Raw genomic sequence first — 25,966 nt, forward strand, 5'->3', positions numbered from 1 at the left:
TAAAGGCTAGTGATGTTGAGCAGCTTTTCATGGTATATCTTCTTTGGAGGCATGTCTGTTCGAATTCTTTGCCAATTTTAAAATTTGTTCATTTGTGGGTTTTTTTGTGAGTTGTAGGAGTTCTTTATATGTTCTGGATGTTAATCCCTTATCATATATTTATGCTTTGTAGATATTTTCTCCCATTCTGTATATTGTCTTTTCACTTTCTTGGTAGTGTCCTTTGATGTTTAAATTTTTTTTGATGAAGTCCAATTTACCTATTTGGTTCTTTTGTTGTCCATGCTGTTGGTGTCATATCAAATCATTGCCTAACTCAGTGTCATGAAGATGTTTCTCTATGTGTTCTTCCAAAATTTTATAGTTTTAGCTCTTAAATTTAGATGTTTTATATGTTTTAAGCTAATTTCTGTATTTGACTTAATATAAGGGTCTCACTTCATCGTTTTGCATGTGGATATCCAGTTTTCCCAGCACCATTGTTGGAAAGGTTGTCCTTTCTTCATTAAATGATTTTGGCATCCTTGTGGAAAATCATTTGATCATACATGCAAGGATTTATTTCTGGGCTATTGTTTTCCTTTGATCTGCATGTGTCTTTATGCTGTGGGGGGACCCCACACTGTTTAAATCACTCTAGCTTTGTAGTAAGTTTTGCAATCAAACGTTGAAATATAATAAAGATGAATAAATATGGTTTTTTTTAAATCCTAAAATGTTAGCTCCATGAGAGCACAGATTTTTATCTATCCTTTTTTTTTTTTTTTTTTTTTTTTTTGAGATGGAGTCTCATTCTGTCGCCCAGGCTGGAGTTCAGTGGCCTGATCTCAGCTCGCTGTAACCCCCACCTCCTGGGTTCAAGTGATTCTCCTGTCTCAGCCTACTGAGTAGCTGGGATTACAGGCATGTGCCACCATGCCCAGCTAATAGATTTTTATATATCTTATTCATGTATTAGCCCTAATATCTAGGCAGGTATCTAGTACATAATAAGAGATAAATAAAAACTGTTGAACGGCCAGGCGCAGTGGCTCACCCCTGTAATCTCAGCACTTTGGGAGGCCAAGGCAGGTAGATCACCTGAGGTCAGGAGTTCGAGACCAGTCTGGCCAACGTGGTGAAACCCTTTCTCTACTAAAAATGCAAAAATTAGACAGGTGTGGTGGCAGGCACCTGTAATCCCAGCTACTTGGGAGGCTGAGACAGGAGAATTGCTTGAACCTGGGAGGCGGAGGTTGCATTGAGCCGAGATCGCACCATTGCACTCCAGCCTGGGTGACAAGAGTGAAACTCTGTCTCAAAAAACAAAACAAAAACTGCTGAATGAATGGAATTTCCCAGAGAGCTTAGAGTATGATGGACAGGCCAAAATAGACAGGAAATTGAATAGGAATAACAGCATTTGACAAATTAGCAGTTTTCCTTTTTCCTCCTTCCAAAAAACCCTTTGCTCAGTCTTAAATAATGTAACTTCAGTATGAGTATTCCTGTAGCACTGGATTCAGTGTGTGCACAATTAAACTTCAGCAGCCACCGCTGCAAGCGGGCTCCCAGAACCCATCTCCTTAGTAGTTCTGTCAGAATCTTATCCCCAGGCACCGGGCAGGATTCTGGATGAGTTACTTACGATGTCTTCACGGGTTAGATTTGTGCCTTCCAGTCCTCACACTACCATTCTTTTATACAGTTACGACTACATTTTAAAGTGGCACCTTGGTCTGTTGGGGATGGGCAAGAAAGGCGTTCTCTAGAGTATTAGTAAATTTAAGGATTATTTGGAAATAGAAGGGTAATTCTGAGGAAGGACTCTCAGCGTGGGACCTTATTTGATGTAGTGCCCAGCTATTGCAGATAGTCATTTAAGCTAGAACTTTACGTGATTTGTAGTGATCCTCTGCTCTGGAGTCTTCCTGGGACATACTGCCTTCTAGGATTGGTATAAAAAGCTACCTGTATTTAAGTCTCATGTGTAGTTCATGAAAAATAAAATACAAAGCTGCTTGTAAACTTATCTAGGATAGTTGAGCAAGAGAGTGGTCAGGCCAAGGCTTCATTAAGAAATATAAAGCAGGCCGGGCGCGGTGGCTCAAGCCTGTAATCCCAGCACTTTGGGAGGCCACGGCGGGCAGATCACGAGCTCAGGAGATAGAGACCATCCTGGCTAACACAGTGAAACCCTGTCTCTACTAAAAATACAAAAAATTAGCTGGGCATGGTGGCAGGCGCCTGTAGTCCCAGCTACTCAGGAGGCTGAGGCAGGAGAATGGCTTGAATCTGGGAGGCGGAGCTTGCAGTGAGCCGAGATGGCACCACTGCACTCCAGCCTGGGCAACAGAGCGAGACTCTGTCTCAAAAAAAAAAAAACAAAAACTATAAAACATTCATTTCTTTGCCATAATGCTGAGGGATAAAAGAAGTGACGATTGCCATTATTTAGCTTCTTTGAAGTTGTAAGAAACAAATTGGTTTAGTTTACCTTCCAAGTTTATTATAAAGATACATATCTCAGTTGGCCTTCATGAAAATTAAACATCATTTACCTTTTATGTCCTCTAGTTCACCTGTTGTTATCAACTCTAGTATTTCCACCATTTTGACCAATCAGCCTATATCTCCTTATAATGTACTTCTATTTCTCTAGACTGTAAGCTCTCCCATTTTCTTATTTCTCTTGGCTTCATACTTCCTAAGAGAAAAGATGTGATTGAGTTATCCAGTTATTATCCAGGTGAGCAGTGCTGTCAGTCCCTTGATGGTCTTTGGGCCAGAGCTGATCTCTGGTCATAGTCCCTTGTAGCCAGTGTCGGTGTGTCATCTAAGTTATGGTGATCATACTGAAGGAATGTTTACGGTCACTTTCCTTAGAAGAAACTTGTGTGGCCTTGGTAGAGACACAGAGCCTCATATATCATTCTTTTTTTTTTTTTTGAGACGGAGTCTGGCTCTGTCGCCCAGGCTGGAGTGCAGTGGCCGGATCTCAGCTCACTGCAAGCTCCGCCTCCTGGGTTTACGCCATTCTCCTGCCTCAGCCTCCCGAGTAGCTGGGACTACAGGCGCCGCCACCACGCCCGGCTAGTTTTTTGTATTTTTTTAGTAGAGACGGGGTTTCACCATGTTAGCCAGGATGGTCTCGATCTCCTGACCTCGTGATCCGCCCGTCTCGGCCTCCCAAAGTGCTGGGATTACAGGCTTGAGCCACCGCGCCCGGCCTATCATTCTTTAGTGATGCATCACTGGGAGCTTTCATTTTGAAGACGTAGAAAGGGCTGCACATGCACGGGATGTATTTCTGGCTTCCAGAGGGAGTAGCCGTGGTTATCCAAACAAAATAAAATTATCCGCACTTGTTCTTTGTTCTATAACCTTTTGTAGAAGTGTTTTAGGAACCAATAGCAATTCAGGTGTATTATACTTCTGTTTTCCATCCCTCTTTATTGGATTATTCTTCAGGGCTTTTGCTAGAATTAGTGAAATCTGACTATTGAGAAAGAAAAGATCCATGTAGCTGGGCCGTTAAAGAAGATAAAGGAAAAGAATGGGCTGCGTGAGGCTGCCCAATATGCAAGGAGTTAAAGCAGCTTGGAGCAGAGTTGTACTGTACATTTTCTTTAGCGGTTATCATAAGCCAGGACCCAGAGGCCTTCATAGGGGTGTTCTGTATGAAGTCCTTCTTTGGGGACGGCATATTTTATTAGGGGCATGACAGCTGAAGAATAATATTTTGTAGGTGGTCTATGTACCTACTTGATCTTCTCTCCAAGATTAGTTGAGAAATTTTGAGACTGTGGAAAACAGGTTTCTGATTACCCATAAGGAATCAGATGCTGGTTTTGAAAGGGATTGCCATGCAAGTAGCTATCTTGCTTTCATCAATGATATGAACTTAGCTTCATGAAAATTACCGTGCTATATTATTATTTTTCTCATGTCAACAATGATCGGTGAAAACTTCGTGGACTGGAACCACCAGGTTGCTCATACAGCAAGGTGGACTCCTAGCTGGTTGATAACCATACCCAGAGAGTGTTGATGCCACCCTGAAGGGGAGAGTTCCAGCCCAAGAGTCTGGACTGTATCATGTGCCACTGAGGGTGCCTGTGCAGCATCGGAAGCCTGGGGAAGAGGGGAGGGTGGAGGGAGGAAGGGCAGAAGGCCCAGGCAGGTCTGGGTGAGAGGTGTCGGAGGGTCAATAGGAAATGCTTAGACAAAAGGCTTTAAAGCTCTGAGGGCTTTGTTCTGGGACTAAAAAGGAGGAGGAATTCTTAGAACTCTTCTCTTTCCCTTGGTTCCTTCCAGTGAAGGTCAGATTTGAGAGAGAAAGCAGTTAACTTGGCTTACCTGAGACTTTATTGTGGAATATTTTTCCATCCTCTGTGGTTAGTAGCCATAGCCTACACAGACAGGAAAACCTGACCTCAGTGCAAAGTTTCTCCGCTGTTTGAGATACATTGTCTCTGATTTTACGTTTCTTTCTCCTTCAGGCTGCCTGATAGGGGCTGTAAATCTCAAATCCAGCAATCGAACCCCAGTGGTACAGGAATTTGAAAGTAAGTACAAAGGAAATGCCTCGGATAATGGGCACCATCTACTGGACATTTGGTGTCTGGCAGCCGACTCAGGACACATCCGTCTCTGCAGTGTGCCAAGGAGATGTTGGAGGTGGGCTGCTCTGTGGTGCACAGGCCCATGGAGCATGGCATCAGCAGGCCGGCAGGGAGCCCTGTGCGGTTTTCCATCAGCTGGCATCGCACTCCTGCCTGGCTTTGTGATCACACAATGAAGAAATTTCTTTCTTTCTTTTCTTTTCCTTTCCTTTTCCTTTTCCTTTTCCTTTTCTTTTCTTTTTTTGAGATGGAGTCTCACTCTTGTTGCCCAGACTGGAGTGCAGTGGCGCAATCTCAGCTCATTGCAGCCTCTGCCTCCCGGGTTGAAGCGATTCTCCTGCCTCAGCCTCCTGAGTAGCTGGGATTATAGGTACCTGCCACCACTCCCAGCTGAGTTTTGTGTGGGGCTCTGCCAAGTTTGGCCTGGCTGGTCTCAAACTCCTGACCTCAGGTGATCCGCCCTCCTCGGCCTCCCAAAGTGCTAAGATTACAGGTGTGAGCCACCGTGCCTGGCCAAGAAATTTCTTATATACAAGCAGGGTGTTTAAGGGAGGGGGTACACTATGTAGTAAAATCCTTGCTAATTATCTTTATTTTCTGGCAAAAACTCATCCTTTCTCAAAGTCTCTTGGAGTATGGAATTGGCTAGGTTTTTAATCTGCATGAAAGGCCTCTTGAATTAGAGATAGCTTGCAGGGTCTAGGTGTAGCTGAACCTAAAAGCACTCCACATTCACTGAGTTCTTTTTTTTCTTTGCTTGTTAGGTGTGGAGCTGTCTTGCATCATTACAGATTCGCAGACAAGTGACCCCAGGATCGAATGGAAGAAAATTCAAGATGACCAAACCACATACGTGTTTTTTGACAACAAAATTCAGGGTATGATCCTGTAGTCGTCTTGCCTGTTGACCTTTCCTCTGCCCATAGACCTGGGTGTGCACTCTTGGCCAGAAACTTATCTCAGACTGGTAACCTGCATCCGTAGCTAGGACTGAGTTTTTTATGTTTTATTTATTTATTTTTTAAGATTTATAATTATGGAAAATTTCAAACATATGCAAAAGTAGTGCAAGTGGCATATCAAGCCTCCCTGTACCTGTCACCCAGCATCAGCAAGTGCCGTTCATTAGCTAGGATCTTAATCTGCTCACAGCCCCATCTCTTTGGGGAATCAAAGTGAGCATTTTCCTAGGCCATCTTGTCACGATCCTCGTGTGTGTGATGTAAGTGAGTGAATGAGAAGGACCATATGTTTCAGCAAGGGCACGGCACAAATTGAGCCAACCACTGTGTTTCAGGCTTGGTGCTGGGGTTGCCGATGGGGAGAAAGCACAGGGTACCCTGAAGTGACATCCTCCCGGGTGGGAGGCTGGTGGTCAGGGAAGGCTCCCCAAAGTGGCCTCTCTGGGTGTGGTGTGAAGGCGGCTGGTTAGCAGGCACGATGGTGTGGAGAGAGGTGGTGGCCAGGAGAGAATGCTGTGCGTGAAGACGCAGAAGCAACAGACAGACTGGCTGATGGGAAAGACTGCAAGTTCCCCACTGTTGCCGGTACATGGACAGGGAGAGAGGGAGGAGAGGGGTTGGAGAGGTCGCCTGGCCAGGCAGACTGCACTGACTGCCAGGCGAGCATGGGCGGTATCTGAGGGGAAATGCCATGGCCGCATCTACGTTTCAGAAGACTGAAGTGGCTGCTGTAGAGAAGAGATTGGAGGTGGCACAACTCAGAGCAGAGGCCCAAGTCAGAGGCCTTCTGCTGAGTCTAGGAGAGGGCTGGTGGGGGGCCCAAGCTGGGGTGCAGGCAGGGAAAGAGACTCGAGGGGGGCCTGCTGGGGCTTCGCTGTGCCAGGCGGCATAGAGGGAGGCAGGCAGGTGGCTGGAGAGGAGGATGACACCTATTTTCTGACAGGAGGGCGGGAGCCGCAGGAGGTACACATGCAGGCTTGTGCATTGATCGGAGCCTGTGGAGTTCTCAGAGAAGTTGAGAGTTGAGGGATTTGTGGAAACAGCTCCAACACAGTCTTGCTTTGGGTTCTCGGTGGTGTCAGGAGCCTGAGTCTCCTCAGAAGAGTTTTGCTTCCCACTCACATGAAGTCCCTCTTTTGCCTCTTATTTTTGGAGTGATGGAAATGTTCTTCTCAGAACACAGATCTGTTTTCTTTGGCTACTCAGGCTGACCCTGCTAAACCCTAAGCATGTAGTTTAGAGCATCAGAGGAACCAGGTGAGAAATTATTTAAAGAACTTTCTGTTTCTGGGGATTAAACGTTTTGCTTTTAGCCACAGGGATGGGGAGGCCGAGGGAGACTGTTTCCCGCACAGCATGCAGGGACTGGGGGAGGACGCAGCTCTGCTGGGCCTCTTGCCTCGCCTCAGTGCGGGCCTGCACCAGAAGCACCCTGGTGGGGTTTATTTACTCTTTTCTCACATGGCAGAAGTTCGAATCCTCCACTAACGGGTGGCTGTATAACAAAGGTTCCTATTAGAAAATGTTGATACCAATGTCTGTGCTGCATCGGAAGCGTCTTTTAGTGGCTGTTTGTGGTGTGTTATGGCAAAAGCCCTTCACGTCCTTGTCAGCAGTTGTCAGGTTAGTGGTAAGTGGTTGCTACTCTTTTGTGTCGTGTTTTCCTAACTCCTTCCCCTATTTGGTGTTTTCCAGGTTCTTCCTGCTTCTTTGAAAAGTGTTATTATGTCTTATGTTTAAAATCTTTTTTTCTTGAGCTATAATTCATACTCATAGGTCTCATCCTTTTAAAGTATACAATTTGGGCCGGGCACAGTGGCTCACGCCTGTAATCCCAGCACTTTGGGAGGCTGAGGCGGGTGGATCACGAGGTCAGGAGATCGAGACCATCCTGGCCAACACGGTGAAACCCCGTCTCTACTAAAAATACAAAAAAAACTAGCCGGGCGTGGCGGCGGGCGCCTGTGGTCCCAGCTACTCGAGAGGCTGAGGCAGGAGAATGGTGCGAACCCGGGAGGCGGAGCTTGCAGTGAGCTGAGATCCGGCCACTGCACTCCAGCCTGGGCGGCAGAGCGAGACTCCGTCTCAAATAAAATAAAGTCAAGTCTACAATTCAGGGGTTTTTAGTATATTCACATAGTTGTGTAACCATCACCACCATCACATTCCGGAACATTTTCATCATCCCACGAAGAAACCCTGTACCCAGCAGCAGTCAGTCTTCCTCCCGCATCCCTGGCAGCTCTGATTCCACTTTGTGTGTCTGTGGATTTGCCTATTCTGGACACTTCATAGAAACTGTAGTCTTTCGTGGCTGACTTCTTTCACTCAGCATCATGTTTTCAAGGTTCATCTGTGTTGTCGCGTGTGCCAGTACTTCATTTCTTTCTATGGCTGAATAATGTTCCATTGTAGATATACTACTTTATTTTATCCATTCTATTGACGGATTAAAAAAATGGGTTGTTTCTACTTTTTGGCTATTATCAATAATGCTGCTATCAATATTTGTTTACAGGTTTTTGTGTGAACCTAAGTTTTCATTTCTCTGGGATAAATGACCAAGAGTACAATTGCTGGGACTTATAGTAGTTGCATGTTTAGTTTTTTTAAAAACTGACAGTGTTTTTCAAAGCTGCTTTACGATTTTACGTTCCTACTAGCAGTGTATTTCCCCACATCCTCACCAACACTTGTTATTGTCTGACTGTTTAACAAAGTTCTGACCATCTTAGTGGAACTGAAGTGGCGTCTTGTGGATTTGATTTGCATTTTCTGGTGACTAATGATGTTGAGGGTCTTATTTGTGTATTTTCTTTGGAGAAATGTCTGTTCAAATTTATGTCCATTTAAAAAGTTTTTTTTTTCTAGAAACAGGATCTCACTGCATTGCAGAGGCTGGACATGAATTCCCAGGCTCAAATAATCCTCCCACCTCAGCCTTCTGAGTAGCTGAGACTACATGTGTGCACCACTGCACCCACCCTTATGTCCAGTTTTTAAATTAAGTTGTCTGCTTATTACCAAAGTGTAAATTCTTTCTTTATTCTGGATGCTAGGCTGGATGGATGATTTGCAGATGTTTCTCCCATTAGGTGGATTGTGTTTTCACCTGCCTTTGTCCTTTGCATTTTGATGAAGTCCAGCATAACTGTTTTTAGTGTGTGCTTGTGCTTTTGGTGTCATATCTAAGAAACCACTGCCCAGTCCAAGGTCATGAGGGATTTATGCTTATGCATTTTTCTAAGAGTTTTACAGTTTTAACTCCTGTGTATATGGAGTGAGAGAGAGGTTCAACTTGATGTGTTTGCAAGTGGATATCAAGTTATCTCAGCATCATTTATGAAACATTGGTTGTTTTTCTAGTGGTGTTTTTTTTCTATTCATGGGCAGTCCTTCCTGGAAATGAGGAGGAGGAGGTGAAGTTCCTGGCTTTAATGACAGAGACACATGGTAATAAGTGCATCTTGCACACCAGGAACAATTTTTGGTGTTTAGGTTACAGGCAGGAATAGGTCATGGTTCCTGTCCTTAGAGAGTTCACTTCTGTACTCCGGAATAAAAATAAAAATTGATCCGCAGTCTTCCTTGCTGTGGCATCCAGTGCTGGCCCCAGAAACCACCCTCTTCAAGTGGCTGATTTCTTTAACGAGTTTTTTAGTGCCTCATGTCTTTTCTGTAGGAGACTTGGCAGGTCGTGCAGAAATACTGGGGAAGACATCCCTGAAGATCTGGAATGTGACACGGAGAGACTCAGCCCTCTATCGCTGTGAGGTCGTTGCTCGAAATGACCGCAAGGAAATTGATGAGATTGTGATCGAGTTAACTGTGCAAGGTAGGAGCTCATGCGAAGATGAGACATTGTCGCCATTTTCAGGCCTCACGAGTCCGTAGCCGTAGGAGGCATGAGATCAGGTAGTGTCTTGGTTTCTTTCCTTCCAGAACTGTGTCCCTGAGGGCTTCACATGGCTTAGGGAGGGGAGAACTGTTGAGAGCTGAGACTCCCTGAGTTGGGGGTAGAGGGTGAGAAGGGAAGTGAAGTTCCTGTCACTTCCTTCCACCAGCTAGAGAAGGCACTTTAACATACAGGAGGGTGGGAGGCAGTGGTGACCTGTCAGTCTGCAGTTGTGATCCTGGGAACAGCAGTGGCACAGGAACCCCTCAACTGGCTTTCTTGTCTTTGGAGCTGATTTCTTGTGGGCTTTAATAAGAATAGAGCCCTGTTGCTGAGATCTCAACCACCACCCCCTTTTCCTACAGTGAAGCCAGTGACCCCTGTCTGTAGAGTGCCGAAGGCTGTACCAGTAGGCAAGATGGCAACGCTGTACTGCCAGGAGAGTGAGGGCCACCCCCGGCCTCACTACAGCTGGTATCGCAATGATGTGCCACTGCCCACGGATTCCAGAGCCAATCCCAGATTTCGCAATTCTTCTTTCCACTTAAACTCTGAAACAGGCACTCTGGTAAGATCTCTTCTAAGAGGTGAGAATGGAGATGTCTTTGTTGGGGCAAGAGATGCTTATTGTGAAAATAATAATTATTAGGAGAGATACTGAAACTTCTTGATAAAACAGGTGCTAAAAATCTAGAATGCTAGGGATTCTACAGGAAAAATGACCCTTCTTCCTTTTATAAACAAGTACATTCTTAGGGGGTAAGAGAAAGAAACTGTAGATTGAGACTGAAGAGGGATATTAAGCAAACGTTACTAGGGCCCTGATCAGATAATTAACTGTAAAAGTCATTAGACAATCGGGGAAATTCGATTACTAGCAGGTATTTGATGATCTATTAAGCAATTATTAATTAATTTAGGCATGATAAAGGTATTGTGGTTACGATTTTTTACAGTCTTCTAGAGATACTGAAGTATTTATGGATAAAAGGTGTTTGGAATTTGTTTCAAAATAACCCAGCGGTGGTGGTGGGAAGTGGGGGAGGAGAGAAAACAGATTGGTCATGCACTAGAGGACAAAGTACAAACCACACCAGGCTTTACTGTGCATGTGGTTCTCTCCTGGGAGGTACCTTCTGGTCTGTGGACTATCCAGCTCCACGTAGTCATCAGACAGATTATAATAGGGTCCTCTGTGTTCATTTTGCCAAAATGTTGCCCAAGGAGCAGTCATCACTGAAGAGCCCCTTTACCAGAAGAAAAGCAAGGCTCCACCTCACATTTTGGACGTTGCCGGGCTTTGGTGCCTCCAGTCCCAAGGGGATTGGTTGTTGGGGAGCTCTCAGGCAGGTGTCCAGGAGTGGGTCAGGGAGGAACATGCAGTGCTGGGGAAGCCACGGGGAAGCCGAAAGCAAGCGAGCAGGTGTCGACCTAGTTCTGCACCCAGCTGGATGTGCTCTCAGAAGTCGGCCCCGTGACTGGTCCAGTTATTTACTTGTCATTCCCTGAAACAGGTGTTCACTGCTGTTCACAAGGACGACTCTGGGCAGTACTACTGCATTGCTTCCAATGACGCAGGCTCAGCCAGGTGTGAGGAGCAGGAGATGGAAGTCTGTGAGTTTCTTTTTTGAAAAGGTTTCATCACAAGACTGGGAAGTGAATAGAACATTTTAATTTAATATTATACCATCAGCTTAGAGAACTCTTCTGCCATGGGTTAGCTTTCTTCTGGAGCCGACTAGATCCACCAGCACCCACTGGACAGTGAAGGGAAGGTTGAGAAAACCGAGTCCAGATAAGCAGGTCCTCAAAACAAAGCCTTCTGGGATCTGCTGGTATTGGGAACGTGGCCAGCCTTGTAACTTTCACTGCGAGTTTAGTAAACTCCATTCTTTGGTAATTGATAGAATTATTAAAATGTAAGGTGGTGTCAGGTCTCCAGAAATTTATCCAGTTACAACCATTTTGTAAAAAACTGACAGAGTTTTAGCCCTAGTAATTTTACCTGCAGACAAAGCTTTAGCCCTTAGAGTAATATCATCTCAGGGCTCTGGTTCCCCTAAAGGAGGGGTATTGAGAGGAGGATGGGGGCAGGTAGGATGTGTCCAAATCACTTGGGAAGCTTTTTTTTTTTTTTTTTTTCCCTTAAAACAACAGCAGCAGCAACAAAACCACTCCAGCCTGGGCAACAGAGTGAGACTCCGTCCCCCCTAAAAAAGAGAGAGAGACAGGGTCTTGCTTTGTTGCCCAGGCTGGAGTGCAGTGGTGTAATCACAGGTCACTGCATCCTCAAACCCAGATTTCAAGCCATCCTCCCATCTCTGTCTCCTGAGTAGCTGGGACAACAGACACACACCACCAAGCTCAGCTAATTTTGTTTTTTGTAAATATAGGGTCTCACTGTTGCCCAGGCTGGTCTCAAACTCTTGGCCTCAAGCAGTCCTCCCACCTCAGCCTCCCCAAGTGCTGGGATTAACAGGCATGAGCCACTGTGCCTAGCCAGGAGCGTTTTTTAAATCTCTTCCTCCTCCCTATTTGGAGCTACCCTCAGAGCAGCATTTCCCAACACTGCCTGGTGATAACCATCTGAGGCCACTGTTTCACATACAGATCCGAGCCCACCTCAGACATATGCTGGAAATCTGTGTGTAGGACAAGCATTCCGAATAAATCTGTGTGTGGGACAAGCATTCCGAATAAATCTGTGTGTGGGACAAGCATTCCGAATGATTCTTCTCATTTGTCACATTTGAGAAACTCGGCGTTAGGGTTGTTTTCTCCTACAGTTTTGCCCCAGACCTATTTTAGCCTATTGACTTTTTATTGATGAAACTTGGGAATTGACATTTTAATATCAAAATTGCATGGCCAGGCGCAGTGGCTCACACTTATAATCCTAGCACTTTGGTAGGCTGAGGCAGGTGGATCACCTGAGGTCAGGAGTTCGAAACCAGCCTAGCCAACATGGCAAAACTCTGTCTCTACTAAAAATACAAAAATTAGCCTGGTGTGGTGGCAGGTGCCTGTAATCCCAGTAACTTGGGAGGCTGAGGCAGGAGAATCCCTTGAATCCAGGAGGCAGGGGTTGCAGTGAGCTGAGATTGCACTACTGCACACCAGCCTGGGCGACGGAGCGAGACTCTGTCTCAAAAAAAAAAAAAAAAAAAAAAATCACAATCTTGGCTCACTGCATGCTCTACCTCCCGGGTTCACACATTCTCCTGCCTCAGCCTCCCGAGTAGCTGGGACTACAGGCACCTGCCACCACGCCCGGCTAGTTTTTTGTATTTTTAGTAGAGACGGGGTTTCACCATGTTAGCCAGGATGGTCTCAATCTCCTGACCTCGTGATCCGCCCGCCTCGGCCTCCCAAAGTGCTAGGATTACAGGCGTGAGCCACTGCGCCCAGCCTGCAAATTGATTTTTAAGTGTACATTCATATTTGAGAACCAATACACTAGGATAAAGATTTTTTAAAACTTCCAAGTTACTTGGCTCTTGTTGATAAATTCCCTGCAGTTTTCCATGTGTTGCTTGCTTGAAGGAAACGACTGCCAGAGCCCCATGTGAAGGTGACCCAGTGCCTTTGCTGAGTGTACAGACATGAGAAAGGGTTCCAGGGGTCTCCTCTCAGAGGGCGTATAGATCGGAGGTCAGGCAGCCAGCAGAGGCAGAGCTCTAGTTCTTATCTAGGATTCTTACTTTTAAGTAAGACTTGAAACTAACTTTCTTCCCCAGAGCAGTCCACAACAGAGAGGCCCTGGAAATTAGGGATTCTTTTCTTCCTTGGGATCCTGGCTCCTAATCTTGTCCTCATAACCATCTCCCCCATAAGTAATCTCAGGCATTCAGCCAGAGGATTTTTAAGCCTACAGTGTCAAGCCCACTTGAGTACAGTTTTCAGTGTAACTGCATTTCAGCTGTAGAAGTCTCAGTACTTTTCACATGTGAAGTTAGGAGTTATGATGTCCTATATGTTCTAGGCTAGAAAGATTAAGTTCTCTCTTCTAACTGGGGTAGGCCTGAGGGGGCAGGGGGCAAGTGGGTTTGGGGTGAAGGAAGGAGGCACAGCAGGGTCAGGGCCTTTTTAAAGAACCGATAGTGTGTATCATGGCTTTCCCCAAACCTCCCTTTCTTCAGATGACCTGAACATTGGCGGAATTATTGGGGGGGTTCTGGTTGTCCTTGCTGTACTGGCCCTGATCACGTTGGGCATCTGCTGTGCATACAGACGTGGCTACTTCATCAACAATAAACAGGATGGAGAAAGGTGAGCCTGCCTTATGTGAAAAAAGGGAAGTTCAAGCTGGCGATAATATAACAACCCTGTTGCTAAACTGCTCTTTTCTCCTCACAGTTACAAGAACCCAGGGAAACCAGATGGAGTCAACTACATCCGCACTGACGAGGAGGTAATCATTTAGTAAACCTGGAAATCTAGGTGTACCCAGCAGGGAAAACAACATTCCTCCTTGGAAACCACACAGGTCTCCTAGGAAGATTCCTGAGTGATTGTGCAGCTCCTGAGCTCCTCGGCCCCTTCACAGTCACATACACACATACTAATGGGATTTGTGCTTTGCAGGCGCTAGTGATGGCACTTTTAAGAATGATTATTTGATTTGTATTTAGCCCATGTTAGACTTACTCAGTGTTTTTCCCTTCTTGCCACCAGGCCCCCTGATGGCTTTAACTGTGTGTTGGCTTTGCAGGGCGACTTCAGACACAAGTCATCGTTTGTGATCTGAGACCCGCAGCGTGGCTGAGAGCGCACAGAGCGCACATGCACATACCTCTACTAGAAACTCCTGTCGAGGCAGCGAGAGCTGATGCACTTGGACAGAGCTAGACACTCATTCAGAAGCTTTTTGTTTTGGCCAAAGTTGACCACTACTCTTCTTACTCTAACAAGCCACATGAATAAAAGAATTTTCCTCAAGATGGACCCAGTAAATATGACCACAAGGAAGGGAAACTGGGTGCGTTCACCGAGTTGGGTTCCCAATCTGTTTCTGGCCTGATTCCCACACGAGTATTAGGGTGATCATAAAGAGCTCGCTCACGTCGGTGCCCCCGTGCTGGGCCCTGTGAAGCCAGCGTGTTTACCACCGGTCGTTCAGCAGCCAGGACAGCACCCTGTGAGGCGGCGAGGGGGCTGTGCAGCGCCAGCAGTGCGTCCCGGCCGGCACCCAGAACAGGCTTTGTATGCAGCAGCCTCTTCTCAAAGGCTCTGCTGATGGGTGTCGCAGTGTCCACTGTGGAGAAGCCTTTCGGATCAGCATCTTGTAGAAACCACCGAAGTCAGGGAGGCAGATTGGTTGCTGGCAGAGAGATCTTGCCTGAGGAACCCTGCTTGTCCAACAGGGCGTCAGGATTTACAGAAAACCTTCATCTTAGGCTCAGTCGGAAATGGTACTGAAATATGCTTTTCTATGGGTCTTATTTTATAAAATTTTGCATCTAAATTTTTGCTAAGGATGTATTTTGATTATTGAAAAGAAAATTTCTATTTAAACTGTAAATATATTGTCATACAATGTTAAATAACCTATTTTTTTTTAAAAAGTTCAGCTTAAGGTAGAAGTTCCAAGCTACTAGTGTTAAATTGGAAAATATCAATAATTAAGAGTATTTTACCCAAGGAATCCTCTCATGGAAGCTTACTGCGACGTTCCTTTTCTTGCACAAGTTTTAGCCTTTTTCACAAGGGAACTTTTGCGGTCTGCACGTCAGACTAGTTGCTTAGGAAACCTTTAAAAATTCCAGCTGAGCGATGTTAAAATCAGTTTGCATCTCTTCAAAAGAAACCTCTCAGGTTAGCTTTGAACTGCCTCTTCCTGAGATGACTAGGACAGTCTGTACCCAGAGGCCACCCAGAAGTCCTCAGATGTACAGACAGACGCCAGTCAGCTCCTGGGGTTGCCCCAGGCGCCCCCGCTCTAGCTCAGTGTTGCCTCGCTATCTGCCAGGAGGCCCCGCCATCGTTGGGCCCTGGCAGTGGCTGTGCCCCAGTGAGCTTGACTCACATGGCCCTTGCTTCACCCAGCACCGCTCTAAGGTGGGCACTCCAGGGACACTGGTGTCTTCCACGTTGTGTCCCAGCTTTGGGCTCCCGTAACAGACCTTTTTGGTTATGGATGGCTCACGAAACAGAGCCCCCACTGCTATTTTTTTTTTTAAGTTTGTTTAATTATTTGTTAAGACTGTCTAAGGCCAAAGGCAATTGTGAAATCAAGTCTGTCAAGTACAATAATATTTTTAAAAGAACGTGGATCCCACTGTTCCTCTTTGCCACAGAGAAAGCACCCAGACGCCACAGGCTCTGTCTCATTTCAAAACAAACCATTATGGAGTGGCAGCCACAGCCAGTCCAGCCTTTTGAAGAATGTCAGGTGGAGCAGCCAGGTGAAAGGCCTGGTGGGGAGGAAAGCGAAATGCCTGAATCAAAAGCAGTTTTCTAATTTTTGACTTTAAATTTTTCATCTGCCGGAGACACTGCTCCCATTTGTGGGGGGACATTAGAAACATCACTCAGAACCCTGTGTTCTCAGCCTCATACGCCCTGCCGTGCTGGATCCAGGACTGAAGTGCTCTAAAGCAAGGAGCTGCTCAGGAGGAGCACTCCACTGTGTGCCTGAAGAGTGGCTCTCACTAGTCACCTTGTCTTTCAGCTTCCAGTGTCTTGAGTTTTTTATACTTTGACAGCTTTTGTTGAATTGCGTACATGAGACGGTGTTGACTTTTTTCAGTTACGTGAAACACTTAGCTGCAGGCCGCCTGGCAGAGGCAGGAAATGCTCCAAGAGTGGCTCAGTGCTCCCTGGTGTCTTCTGCATGGCATCCTGGATACTGGGCATGCAAGTTCCCTCCATCATTGCCACCGTGGTAGAGAGGGATGGTTCCCCACCCTCAGCGTTGGGGAATGACGCTCCAGCCTCTTTCTTGGTTGTCATAGTGATAGGGTAGCCTTATTGCCCCCTCTTCTTACACCCTAAAACTTTCCACACTAGTGCCATGGGAACCAGGTCGGACAAAGTAGAGAGCAGTGAAAGTGGAGTCTGGGAAGTAGTTGCCTATAACTGAGACTAGACAGAAAAGGAACACTCGTGTATTTTAAGATACGAATGTGACTCAAGACTCGAGGCCGATACGAGGCTGATTCTGCCTTGGGATGGATGTTGCTGTACATAGATATTACAGACTTGTACTAACACACCTGTAATTTGGTATTGGTTTAACCTCATTTATAAAAGCTTCAAAAAAACCCAAACATTGCTTCATTCTTTCTTGTTTGCTCTCGTGTTTGTCTCTTCTTCCTAGCATTTCAGTGGTTAGGCGCGCGCACTAAAAATGCTGTCAGCCATCCACCAGGGGAGTCAGTGCCTGGGCAGGTCAGCCTGTGTGCTCCAGAGCAGTGCTGCGCCTCTTCTCCACCGAGTCCACCTGCGCTGCAGTTCCCACTTAGGATAGCAGGGGCAGAGCTCAGTGGCATCCCATCCATCCCCCAAACCAACCAACGCACATAATCACTTTGTACTTTCGCTTTTGTAATACTGGGATTAAAAAACAAGCCAACTGCATTTCTTTTTGGATATTCTTGAACAAAAATATCGTTAAGTTTACCCAACAGAGTGAACAGAAGAGACTCAAGCCGTCCCCCCATCATGGGAGCAGCCCTTAGCAGAGGGCTGCACAAATCGGCATCAGTGCTGCTCTGGGGAAGGCCACAAAGCTATTTTTTCACAAGCAGCGATGCTCTTTATGTCTGTTATAGAAAGCACATGGCCTCTGCATGGGCACAGATGAACTGCCCCTCAAGACAATCTTTTTTTTTCTAATAGGGAAGATTTGGTTTCATTCCTCTAACATGCTTTATGTAAAATTAAAATGATTACCAGTAAGAGCTCTGTTCTAAAAACAAACATTCTATTTACTGGAAGGCTGTATTTATCCTAAACCTTTATTACTTTTAGAAAGCTGTATATTTTAAAAATTTGCAATTATAAATAATAGAAAAAATATTACAATCAATATTTTGTCATTTCAGATGGGAAAATATGTACTATAAGGAATTCAAGTTAACAGAGGCTTGATTTATATAAAAGAAAGCTGAAGTTTTAAAGTTGTGTTCCTTAAAGACCAGATTATAGCTTATCTGCATGGGCTTGACACTTTCAAATGGAATAAAGTTATAATATTAAATAGATTAGGCTTAGGGTAAGAAAATCTAAATTTGGCACATCTCTATTTTACAGTGTTTAACCATATACATCATACAGCATAGAAAGGGCTGGCCGGCTAAACGCAGGTGAGTGCCAGGCCCCTGAGGAGGAGCTCTCGTGTTCCACAGCAAAGCGCTGCCCAAGGACTGCGGGAAGTGATCCAGCTGCCTGTCCACACAGAGGACACGAGACGGCTTCCTGAGGGGCTCTTGCCTGCCCGGACACTGGTGGGGATGCGCTGTTTAGTTGGCTGTTTTCAGGGGGGTCTTTCGCAGGGACCTCCTGCTGCAGGCTGGAGTGTCTTTATTCCTGGCTGGAGACCTCACATTCCACTGCTGAGGCTGTGGGGGCCTAGGGAAAGGACATACGCAGTCATTCTGGAACTCAGAAAAACCCTGAAACAAACACCCACCTCAAAAGGAACACTGCTAAACTTACGGTTTGTCAGGCAATGATAAACATAAGATGTCATTTCCTTGACTCCTGGCTTCAATTTTCTCTAAAAGGGATTTAAACAAACAAATTCAGTTTTCCCAGAACCTCAAAGGCAGCACATATATCAGCCCAGAAGGAAACCAAGAACTTGCCTTTGGCTGATGAAGGAGTCCGTGGTGTCCCGATGTAACTGACCCCTGCTCCAAACGTGACATCATTGATGCTCTCTGCATAAAGGGGAGACACCACTGTGAGTGAAGGCAGAGGCGGCGGCTCCAGTTGTCTGTGTGACGTAGGCACGGTGTCCACATCAGTGTCCCAGTGGCGGCCCTCAGACCTCCACTGGACCCTGTCCCGGGTCCTGGCAGGGATGAGGGCCCCTCCTGGGGACGCTCCTTTCCGTCCCTCTGACCGCAGCCCTCCTTAGGCACTCAGCTGGCCCCTGGGCCTCACTGTTCACGCCTCTGGCTTCCCTCCCACCCCATCTTCCATGATCACCCCTGTCCCAGTGACCGTGCTGTCCCACTCACTACACTTCCTACTGTGGCTCACCCAGATTCCCCGAGGACAATGAACTCCTTGCCTCTGCACCTCCACGCGCGCCTGTTAGTTTCCAGCCAGTGAATGGACCGTGCAAGCTGGAAATGTGGCACCGTGAGCAGCTCCTCCACATGGAATCAGCAGCCAAGTCCTGTCCCTTCTACCTCCAGTCACCACTTCATCCTGTCCTGTCGTGCTGCACTGGAAGCAGCTCAGTCCACCTCACCCCTCGCCCTTGATTTTTCATGGCACCTACCCCCCTCCAGTTTGCCCTCAGGAACAGGTGAACACCGTTCAGGAGCAGACTCCACCGCAGCTTGGGTGTGAATTCTGGCTCGGTGTCTTACCAGCTGTGTGAGCTGCTCTGAGACCCTCAGGTTTCTGCATCTCTTACGTGGGTATAAAAACAGCTACCTCACTGGGGGGCTGCCAGGACGACATGAGGTTATCTACACCGAGTGCTTAGCATGGTGCCCAGGACGACATGAGGTTGTCTACACAGAGTGCTTAGCATGGCGCTGGCTGCAAGGGCGTGCTCAAGAGATGTTAGCGGCCACTGTCATTTATCAGCAGTATCCTCCCTGCGTCACTGGAGTTATGTTTAATCAAGAAGCTGGTAAATTTACTGCCCTGCTTTAAGACACCTCGATGGCTGTGTTCCTAGGAGAGCCTAAAGTGCACTCTCAGTCTCAGCTGGTCCCAAGCTGCCTTTACAGACTTAGCTGTTATGCTGAGGTGCATGTGCCCACACACACGTCCACCCTCCTGCATCCTGTCCTCAGCAGGCCCTGTCTGCACATCATGCTCCTCTGCCCCTCCGCCCCATCGTCTACACACGCCACGGTCTTGGGGGCCCGGGTGGTGCTGTACTCGGTGCATAAGCTGCCACCAGCACACTCCCAGGAACAGCACGGGCTGGGCGGCTGCTTGCTGATGCCACTGAACCTGCTGCCTTTCTGCACACGCAAGGAGGCAGCTTCAGAGCTCTCCCCGTTCTCCACATGGTGTCTTCAGTACAGACCGTCTTCCCATTTACATTTTAAAACTCATCAGCGCACTGCAGTGTACCTGATGGCTACTTGAGTGTCATTAACAGACAATGGTAGAGAATTCTATCCTCATCACTGCTAGATCTGCTTATTCTGTTTCTGTGAAAGTCTCTCCTTGTACTGTCACCTGAAATTCTCTTCCTCACACACACGCTGCTCTTCCTGTTTGGAAGCCCATATGTGCTCCAGGAAATTAGTCTCCCATCTTTACAGAAGCACGGGTGGGGGGGCTCTGACATCCCCCATGCACCGTGCATAGAATCAAAGGCAGCAGTGTCTGTGCCACCCGAATGATAAAGTAAGAGGGACTTGCTAAAACCCCCCCAGATTTTCAGTTAAAATCCTAGCTCTGAAAAATGAGTAATTTTCATTTCCATTTAGCAAAACCACTTTGAACTGGTGCGCTACAGTGCCGAACTGGGTGGCGTCTTTCCTACCAGCTTTGAAGAGTTGAGACATTTCCTGAAAGTCACCCCCTTCTGAACTAAAAGTTGCCAAAAGAATATGGACGTATAAACCACAGAGAAAACAGGACTGAGTGCTTTTAAGCTATCTAACAATGCTCCCAGGAAGGAGAGCTAATAGGAGACCTCCAAGCACCTCTTCCTGGTTCAGTATAAAGAGAGATGGCCAGAGACTGCATCAACAGGAATATTATGTCCAAGAGCCTGGAGCAAGAACAAGTACTCTACCAACTCAATGACACCGGGGCGCCCGATTTCCAGCACGAAGCCTGGCTCCACACATGCAAATGACGGCAGCATGCACACTCCACGCCAGGCTGCACTGTGGAGGAACATGGGCTGCTAGGAAACCAACCCAGCGCTGACATCAGGGACTCACAGGATGAGCACAACTCAAATGAGATGCATTCTCCCCGTTGCTTCAGCATATGGCGCCTCACTGCCAAAATAGAAGCTCTTGGCGCTCCTGAGCCAGGAACATCGAACACGCAGCAAGCTCTACACGCAGAACATCGCACCTGTCCACAACGCAGGATCCCAAATGACCCACTGCCTTTAATGACAAACGCCGTCATGATCCAGTTGTCGTCTGAGGGTGGGGGTGGGATAAATTCCCTTCAAAGGGTGACTTGGATGAAAATTATCTCTAACCTGTTAACTATTCTAAGAGATCACAGCATCAGTGTGACAGAACCAAATAAGCAAGTAGCCAGAATACAGCAGGTGCTCCATACATGTGAGCTGACTGCAGTGGCGACTAAACGCACGGCATGACACCTTGCTGCTCCGTTACCAGGAAGGGCACCTTAGCACACTCTCATCTCCCCTGCTGCAGTCAGGAACAGGAGACAGGCTGGAGAAGGGGCACGAGAGGTGGGATCAGAAGGCCTTGGCTCAGCACCCAGCTATGCCCTCCCAGAAATCTCCTGCAGGAGACCTCTGACACCTCCCAGGTTTCAGGCACTGTGGTGGGCCCTGTGGAAACAGTGAGGAGTGGAACGGCCAAGACGAGTGGGGCTGGATGCAGCTTGCCGAGGGCACCGTGCACAGGCGGGCGCAGAGCGAGGGGCACGCAGGACACGGCAGGCAGGGCCTGGCCACCACTCCACAGACCTGGGACAGGAAGCATTTCTTCCTGTAAGTTTTCTCAAAATAATGGTTTTTATGAGGTTTGAGACAATATGAAGCTATCAAACAAGATAACAGGAAAAGAATACTTGACTCTCCTAACTCACCTGTTTTGAAATAAAAGGAAAAGAACAGACAGCAGGAAAAAACATGGAGGGGAATGAGACACAGGCTCCAAGCAGATCCTCAGGTCTCTGGTCTTGGCAGTTGCAGAACATACGTGGTACCTGCTGGTGTTGACGTCTGCCCGCCCCGGAAGCAGGCTCACCCAGCAGCGCCCAGTGTGCCCGGAGACACTGAGGGCCGGTCACCCGGCCTACCTCTGCCCCAACGGCACTGTCTGCCCCACGGAGGCCCGCAGGCCGCTGTGATGTTTGACCGACTGACTGTAACAACAGTGAACAACACGGTCGGTGCTCATGGATCAAGCTGCCGTGGTCCCTGTGAAACATTCCACCTCAGCAATGCACTCACGGTTTTGACCATCAGGACTACCCTGCACCGAAAGGAGTTTTACCACAACTCTAGCAAACGCGTGGCGACCGCAGGAAAGACTGAGGAGAAGCCCGCGTGTTCCCATCGGTTACTCACTCTCGGGGGTGCTGATGGCCCGCTTGGTCACATGCTCAATCGTGCCGTTTGACTCTTGCTCCAAACTGTATGAAGACACTAGGATAGAACAGAAAAGTTGTAGCTGTCTAGAAATACCCCCAAACGATAATGAAGACCAAAACCACCAAATGAGAAAACATACCTGCAAGACGTCAAGTTAACATTGCTAGTGTTTAAAATTTTCTTATAAAGAGGCAATTCAGGAAGAAATACAAATAAATGATAAACATGAGAAATGTCCATTCTCATTAGGATTCAAAAAAATAAAAGAGTCTAACTTGGCACGAGTGAGAGAGGACAGTTTGACACTATCCAACGTTTTAAAACATCCATGGCCTTTGACTGCTGGGAATTAATCCCAAGGATTACATACATACAAGGCTATATGTACAAGGATGTTCACTGTGCCAGTATTTACATGAAAAAATTGAAAGTCAACATTTCAAAGAACAGGATAGTAATAAATAAGTTATTTCCACAGACACAATGCTATAAAGCCACTGGAAGCAAAGGTTTGAAAGAAAAGTTCATGGAAGCTACATCTGACTTAAGTATGCAGGGAAACAGGTCATAAAACAATGCCCACACAGATCACAATTCCAGAAACAAAACACGTGTGTGTAAGAGGAACAGAATGGCTGGAGGAAGGAATGCCTCACTGCTATGGATAAGTTTCATCTTTCACTCTATTTTCCAAATCTCCTAGAATAAATATGCATTGTTTTATTACCCATGATCCTAAAAGCCCAATTAATGTTACTTGTTTTAAAGATAAGAAAACGAACCGTTTTGAAAGGAATGAGAAGTAGTCGTGTTCTGTGTCTTGATCTGTAAATGCTCTACTACGTCTGGCTTACCCTGATTGCACGTTTTCTCTGGGCTTCCAGAATTTACAGTGAAAGGCAGCACTCCTAAGCTCCGACTCCGATGCCTGCTCTTTGACTCCACAGCTTTCTTGACAGAATTCAGGATTGCAATGGTGCTCAGGGACATGGGTCTGTGGAGAACAGCCACGTGCTGACTTTCTCACTGCAGAGGTGACAGTGCTGCACCCTGTCCCCACGTGCCTCCTCTCTGGCACATCCCTCACCCACACCCATTCAAACCTCCCAGGGCAGAGTGCGGAGGGGGTGGCAGGCCAGACAATGACCGTGCCTTTCCTGCCCATGCTTGCTGGGAGGGGCGGGGACGCCTCTGAGAACATCGCCCCAGAGCACCAGCCCTGATGTGGCCTCCAGGGGCTCTTTACCTGGCTTTGGGCAGCAACCTCTGCGACGGCCCAGTTTCAGGTGCAGGAGACGACACTGGTACACGGCCAGCACTCACCCTGTGTGTGCAGGGCGGGCTCACAGCACGTGACAGGGCGGGGTTTTCTTGGCCAGCAGGAACTGGCGCTGTTTCTAAACACGGAGCAACCTGGTAGAGAAGATAAAGAGTATGAACCTTCTAATACTTTTTAAGTTTTTAAAAACTGATAAATGATAGTTGTACATGTTTTAGGGGTCCATGTGAGATTTTGATACATGTGTACAATGTAATGATCAAATCAGGGTAACTGGGATCTCTATCACCTCAAACATGAGTATCTTTTCTTTGTGTTGGAAACATTCCAATTCTATCTACTTTGAAATATACAGTAAATTGTTTAATATCTCCACTGTACTGAATACTAGAATTTATTTCTTCTATCTAACTGTATTTTGGTACCCATTAACCAGCTTCTCTTCATCTCCCTTCTCCCACCCCTTCCCAGCCTCTGGTAACCACCAAAAATCCACTCTCTTAACTCCCTGAGATCCACTTTTTTGGTTCACATATATGAATGAGAACATACAATCTTTGTTTTTCTGTGTTTGGCTTATTTCACTTAATATAATGTCTTCTACAATCATCCATGTTGCAGCAGATGCCAAGATCTCACTTTTTATAGATGAAAAGTACTCCATTTTATATATGCACCCCATCTTCTTTATCCATTCATCCACTGATGGACATTTAGGTTGTTTCCATGTTTTGCTATTTTGAACAGTGCTGCCATCAACATGGGAGTGCAGGTATGTCTTCGACATCCTCATTTCCTTTCTTTTGACTATACAGTCGGCAGCGAGGCTGCTGGCTCATATGGTAGCTCTACTTTTAGTTTTTTAGGAACCTCTACACTGTTCTCCATAGTAGCTGTTCTATTTTCCATCCCTACCAGCAGGGTACAAGCCGTTCCCTTTCTCCATTTTAACACTTTTATTGGAATACAATCTTCACATACTAGATTATCAACCTGGGTAAGCTGAATTTCCTTTTCAGAAACAGAATACTGTGAGAAAGCTGCCACTTGTAGAAGCTGTGGCATGACAGAAGGGAAAAAGGAGTACGCTACTTTGTGCTCACTGGTCTTTCCTACAAGAGATCTGCCTGCATTCCTCAGGACAGTGAGCAGCAGCTGTTCCTAGAAATGGCCATGGGCCAGTCTGCTCTCAAGAGGGCGTGCTGGGGGAAGATGCAAACACACTGACACACCCTGGCAGACCTAGGATCTATAGTCACCAGCCACTGCTGCTGCCAGCTCGCTTCCTGCACCACATCCTCGTGGAAGGGAGGTCTGGAGCACAGTAAATCCATCACAGACAGAAAGGCACAAAGGAGCAGCCAACAAGCAGCACTCTCAAGGCCTTTGGGCTGACTAACCTCTGATGACGGAGATTTTGAGAGGTGCTAGACAACAGACTGGTAGCAGAGAGCAGACTGGACTGCCTGGTCACAGCACAGCGGCCCCACACCTACCTGTGCTACAGATGCCACCTCGGCACCTCCAGCCGTCCCAGTCACATCTGCATGTTTTGCCAGCTCTTGCTCCTGAGCCAGCTGTTCCTGGTACTTCTTCATGTCATACTCAAGCTCTGATGCCAGCTGTTTGTCAACTGCAAAGAAGTCCTTGACCTCATCTCGGTAATCCTGCATCACCTCCTAAAACAGACCCAGGAGCACCCTTTAATGTTTTCTTGAACAAAAAAGTAAGCCCTAAACCCCCAGGACACACCTTTGCCTACGTTACAAACCTGCACATCCTGCACATGTACCCCTGAACGTAAAATAAAAGTTAAAAGAGAAAAAAGTCCCCCAACATGACTTGATAAATAATAATAGGAACAGTGAGACTGACATTACCGAAAGCAGACGATTTCCATTCCAGTGACTAACAGTACAGTGGTACATTTGGAGCAAACACCACTGGCCACACGAGCAGGTAAATGTGTGAGTAACAACAGCTCACTTTCTCAGGAAGCATCCTGGCCGTCTGCAGTTAATGGGCGATCTCTCCCAGGTTCCCAGTGGGAGAAAGACATGCTCAGACACGGCCTCTGGAGCAAGTCCCAGGATGCCATGGATCTAAAAGCTGCTCCTCTGTCTACATTAGCCTCCCCATTGGCTCTCAGGGGATTACAACGAAGGTTCAAATCCCATCTTTGTGTCTTCTGAAGATTTTACAGAAAACCTTTTCTCATACCTAGGGAAGAACATTCTTAGGTCTTAAAGAGGGCTGCCAGGAGCAAGACCACTTTGCTAAGAGAAAGAACCATTCCACCTAACAGGAACAGGGAGAAAAAGACACTGCAGTTCCAACTAGGAGGGAAGTCTCAACAAAGAGAAGAAATCCGTGCACTCTTCCAGCTGCCACTAGGAGTGGGTTCCACAGGCCAGTGAAGAGACTCCCTGAAGCTGCTGACAACAAGCAGCGTGTGGCCATCCTCTGGGTGTGAGCTCACAAGCAGGAGGAAGACTTATTTTTCTTAAGTGTTTAAGTACTCTATGTAGGATCTAAGCTTTTTTTTCTTTTTTTTTTTTTCCTTTCTAGGGTCTAAAGCAGGGCAATAAATACAAGAATACTTGGAAGTTTTTATTTTTATCATACAATGAGACTATCTTTCCTACCTTAGCTTCCTAGTATAAAAACTATTTGAAAATGTATATTCAGTGTAACTTTTATTGAGGCCTTTAGTGGAAAAAAAATTGTAGCATTTTTTACAGAGATATAACTGCTGAATTAAATAAAAACTACGTT

The 25,966-nt window shown here is 46.6% G+C and overlaps 2 protein-coding genes across 5 annotated transcripts in view; one reads left to right on the forward strand and one right to left on the reverse strand.

Moving 5' to 3' along the window:
- Positions 1-14,399, forward strand: part of JAM3 (junctional adhesion molecule 3) — a 71,242-nt gene extending 56,843 nt beyond the window's left edge. The window contains exons 2-9 of the mRNA XM_008021574.3: positions 4,482-4,547; positions 5,369-5,482; positions 9,249-9,401; positions 9,827-10,029; positions 10,976-11,075; positions 13,601-13,730; positions 13,818-13,872; positions 14,173-14,399. Coding sequence (XP_008019765.3) covers positions 4,482-4,547; positions 5,369-5,482; positions 9,249-9,401; positions 9,827-10,029; positions 10,976-11,075; positions 13,601-13,730; positions 13,818-13,872; positions 14,173-14,208 — 857 coding nt within the window. The 3' untranslated portion in view covers positions 14,209-14,399. The remainder of the gene's footprint in view (positions 1-4,481; positions 4,548-5,368; positions 5,483-9,248; positions 9,402-9,826; positions 10,030-10,975; positions 11,076-13,600; positions 13,731-13,817; positions 13,873-14,172) is intronic.
- Positions 14,400-17,401: 3,002 nt separating this feature from the next.
- The window catches only part of NCAPD3 (non-SMC condensin II complex subunit D3), a 71,295-nt gene continuing 62,730 nt past the window's right edge, over positions 17,402-25,966 (reverse strand). For all 4 annotated transcript variants that reach the window (XM_008021583.3, XM_038004960.2, XM_038004959.2 and 1 more), the window contains 7 exons: positions 24,688-24,870; positions 23,159-23,325; positions 22,767-22,906; positions 21,889-21,966; positions 18,269-18,343; positions 18,120-18,180; positions 17,402-18,032 (listed from right to left, as the gene is read on the reverse strand). In XM_008021583.3, the coding sequence (XP_008019774.3) occupies positions 17,924-18,032; positions 18,120-18,180; positions 18,269-18,343; positions 21,889-21,966; positions 22,767-22,906; positions 23,159-23,325; positions 24,688-24,870 (813 nt within the window). In that variant the 3' untranslated portion in view covers positions 17,402-17,923. The remainder of the gene's footprint in view (positions 18,033-18,119; positions 18,181-18,268; positions 18,344-21,888; positions 21,967-22,766; positions 22,907-23,158; positions 23,326-24,687; positions 24,871-25,966) is intronic.

The sequence above is a fragment of the Chlorocebus sabaeus genome, chromosome 1 (assembly GCF_047675955.1).
Source record: "Chlorocebus sabaeus isolate Y175 chromosome 1, mChlSab1.0.hap1, whole genome shotgun sequence".
In the NCBI taxonomy this organism is placed as follows: Eukaryota; Metazoa; Chordata; class Mammalia; order Primates; family Cercopithecidae; genus Chlorocebus; species Chlorocebus sabaeus.